The sequence below is a fragment of the Lactuca saligna genome, chromosome 6 (genome assembly GCF_052625555.1).
Source record: "Lactuca saligna cultivar CGN05327 chromosome 6, ASM5262555v1, whole genome shotgun sequence".
In the NCBI taxonomy this organism is placed as follows: Eukaryota; Viridiplantae; Streptophyta; class Magnoliopsida; order Asterales; family Asteraceae; genus Lactuca; species Lactuca saligna.
The window spans coordinates 180,489,272-180,492,504 of record NC_136422.1 but is presented as its reverse complement, the minus strand read 5'-3'; the positions used below and the strand labels follow the sequence as shown (position 1 = coordinate 180,492,504).

Sequence of the window (3,233 nt, the reverse complement as noted above, 5' to 3'; positions counted from 1 at the left end):
TAAATAAATATCTTTAATAATTCATATTATTATAATCATATAATTTGATAATCCATATTAGATAATGTGATTAAAATAAATCTTAATGCAATGACATACATGACTAAGAAATCTTTTTGTTTAAATATGAATTTTAATATAAAGAAAACTTTAAAAAAGTCCGTATTTTAAACTTTTTTTCCTTTTTTATTTTCTTCCTATAAGTGGAATGTCGTGTTTTATCACTTTAAATTCCGAAGCAAGTAAGCTCAAAATATACAATGTCATAACTCATAATCAAAGCCGAAAAGGGCGTGCTGGTCACAAAAAGTATTTACTAATGAACATGTTTTATTGTCCATCCAATCAAGAAAAATAAGTTATATAATTTTATCAAAAGCCCTTAAATATTCAATTAGCCCTGGCTCATGGTATAGATCATGTGTAACAATCGGTGCTTCACCACCAACGGCCATGATTCGATCCTCTGACGATCTTGGCGGGGATGCATAAAGGATTGACGATTGCATAACCTCTTGACGGACATTTTCTTGATCTTGTAATAACCATTGTGCTCGTAAAGCCGTCATAGACAACCCGGATGCAAGAAAGACTGTTGTGATCCCAAACACCCCAGCCGAAGAGAACAAGCCTTCTCGTGCAGTGAAGCAACTAGACCTTGGTGTTGACCACCCTTTCAAATGCCCTGATTCGACACTTAAACCAATCAACAATAAAATTTCTCCCACCGAAAAGCAAATCCTGTCATTTAAGAGAAGAAACATTTTAAAATACACAAGTTTAAACTACAGCTCAAATTGAAGTAAACAACATACGTATAAGTTATTGTTCCATAGTTTTCTATAAACTATATGTGTGTTCAAGTATTACAATTTATGTGAAACAAATAAACGAATATACTTTAACAAGGTTTTTTTAGATGTACCAAGTGGTAACAAAGAAAAATGCAGCTTGCCAAGTGAGAGTGTTGAGATGATCATTCGAGAGAGGATCCCAAGTCAAAAGTAAACTAGGATCAGGGTCCGATTTACTAACAGATAACAACAAATGTGTATGTTGCACCACCATAGCGATCACGAGGGCCACAAATGCACCCGCCGCACAAATTAGTGGTGTTTCGCCATTGCCACTATATCTACAATCGCTCTTATGCGCTTCCCCTCCGCCACTGTCACTTGCCTCTCGTATTACCTATGAAAATATAACAAATGACAACTTTTATAAAACAATCATAATAACTAACATATTTATTTTTTTATTTGATGAGCTAAGTTGGAATATTGCTTAATCGGATAGGTTACATATGTTGTTTCTTTTTGACTTGATGTATAATAATAAGTTAACAGACAAAGTCAATGAAATAGAGGAAGAAAGAAAATAAACATGCCTAAATTTCATTTATATTTAATATTTTTTTGGTTCCGACTTTTCAGCTTATATGTACCTTAACTAAACTCCGTGCGAACATGAGACTATACCTCATGATGTAGAGACCTCCATGGCCATAAGAAAAATAATTGTGTTAGGATTTGAACATAATTTTAATAGAATATTCATCATATTCTATGGGATAGGCCAGTATGCCATAACCCTTGTGGTTAAATGTATGTGTTGTAATGATGTTTTTATGAAGTGACAGACGAGTTTATGATATATTTTGGTCTTTTTATGGATTTTCTTCATTATAAAGATATATACAAATCATACTCTAATTAAAATATTATAAATTCGAAATCTAATAAACTCAGTTATGTAGTTAGTAATCTTGAAGTGGGAAAATGTGTGACTTTATGTTCGGAATTTCATATGTAGCAAATTATAAATTTATTTTAGTAAAATGGACCAATGTGTCATTTTGTCAACTTAGAGGAAATGGTTAGTTTATTTTACAAACAATATATCCTGTTTCACAATTAAAATCGATGAACACAAATTTTAATCTATTTTATAAGATAATCATCATATTCACAAGCCAAAATATCTATCTGAATAGAATAATATATGTTTTTTACTTATAGCAAACAAACTACAATCAAATAGCACGATCAAAAGAAGAGATGGAAAACCTGCGAGCGTGTCGCCTCAGCAATAAGACAAAGAACGAAGCAAAGCAAGCCAAGCAGTATGGAGATGACCATCAACGCCACACCAGTTTTATTCCCGATATCAGTCCCTCGACGACTTGGTGCCAGATCTGCATGTGTCACCGCCATTAAAGGGTCGAGGCTAGTGTGTGTGTTTAGGTGTTGTGTGTGTTTGAGCCTTTGAGGAAATGTGATAGTGTGTCATGTGCGTAGTATAATGTTGAAATATGAGATGAGGGCAGATAAAAAGGCATATGAGTTTGAAGTTTTGGCATTTTAGAATTGCTTGGGTGAAAGGTTGCTTAAAGGTTAGAGATTCTTTGTCTTGGTGTGTCACCAAAGGGGCTTTACATGCAAGTTAATATCCACAACGTATAGATTCTTGGTTTTAAGGATTTCAAAGGTATTTTTTTGGCAAATGTTTACCGATTAAAGAGGTTAACAAATGTTTAACAAATTTTATCTAGTCGTGGCATACAACTATATATCATTTTGTTGGCCGTAAAACTCAAACTTATAATAATTAAATTCAAATAGTTTTGTTATATACCTATTAACAAAATATTACAATTTTGTATTATATACTATATACTAGTGGCACCACTTTCTTTTCTCAAATAAAAATTTAAATAGGTTAATTAAAATACTAACACTTTATATATATATATATATATATATATATATATATATATATATATATATATATATATATATATATATATATATATATATATATATTAGTCGTTTACCCGCGCCAAGCGTCGGGTGTGAAGGTGGCGGTCATGATGCTCAATGGTGATTCTAGTGGTTACTAATGATTCTTTTCAGTGGGTTTTTTTTTCGATAAAGGCAAGTGTACGGTGGTGAAGAAGGAGATGCAACCATTTAGTTAAAATTAATAGTTTGTTGTTGTTTTGGGTAAAAACTTTATTTATGTTGTTTACTTTTATAAAAATATGTAAATTGTTTATTTGGCTTTTCTATATATATATATATATATATATATATATATATATATATATATATATATATATATATATATATATATATATATATATATATATATATATATATATATATATATATATAACATCCGAATTTTCAGGAATATTATTGTGTATGTTAATCTTGAGATTGAAGGAGGGACTC

General features: G+C 30.8%; 1 protein-coding gene across 2 annotated transcripts; it reads right to left on the bottom strand.

Moving 5' to 3' along the window:
- Positions 1-273: 273 nt before the first annotated feature.
- LOC145001439 (transmembrane protein, putative (DUF1218)) lies at positions 274-2,315 on the bottom strand. 2 transcript variants are annotated; one of them, XM_078960814.1, is made up of 3 exons: positions 2,067-2,315; positions 926-1,191; positions 274-741 (listed from the first exon to the last, which is right to left on the bottom strand). In XM_078960814.1, the coding sequence occupies exons 1-3, from the start codon at positions 2,211-2,213 to the stop codon at positions 360-362; spliced, it is 795 nt and encodes a 264-aa protein (XP_078816940.1). In that variant the 5' UTR covers positions 2,214-2,315; the 3' UTR covers positions 274-359. The 2 variants fall into 2 exon arrangements, with proteins under 2 accessions (XP_078816940.1, XP_078816941.1); XM_078960815.1 differs by lacking the exon at positions 2,067-2,315 and adding an exon at positions 1,445-1,722.
- Between the last annotated feature and the right edge of the window lie 918 nt (positions 2,316-3,233).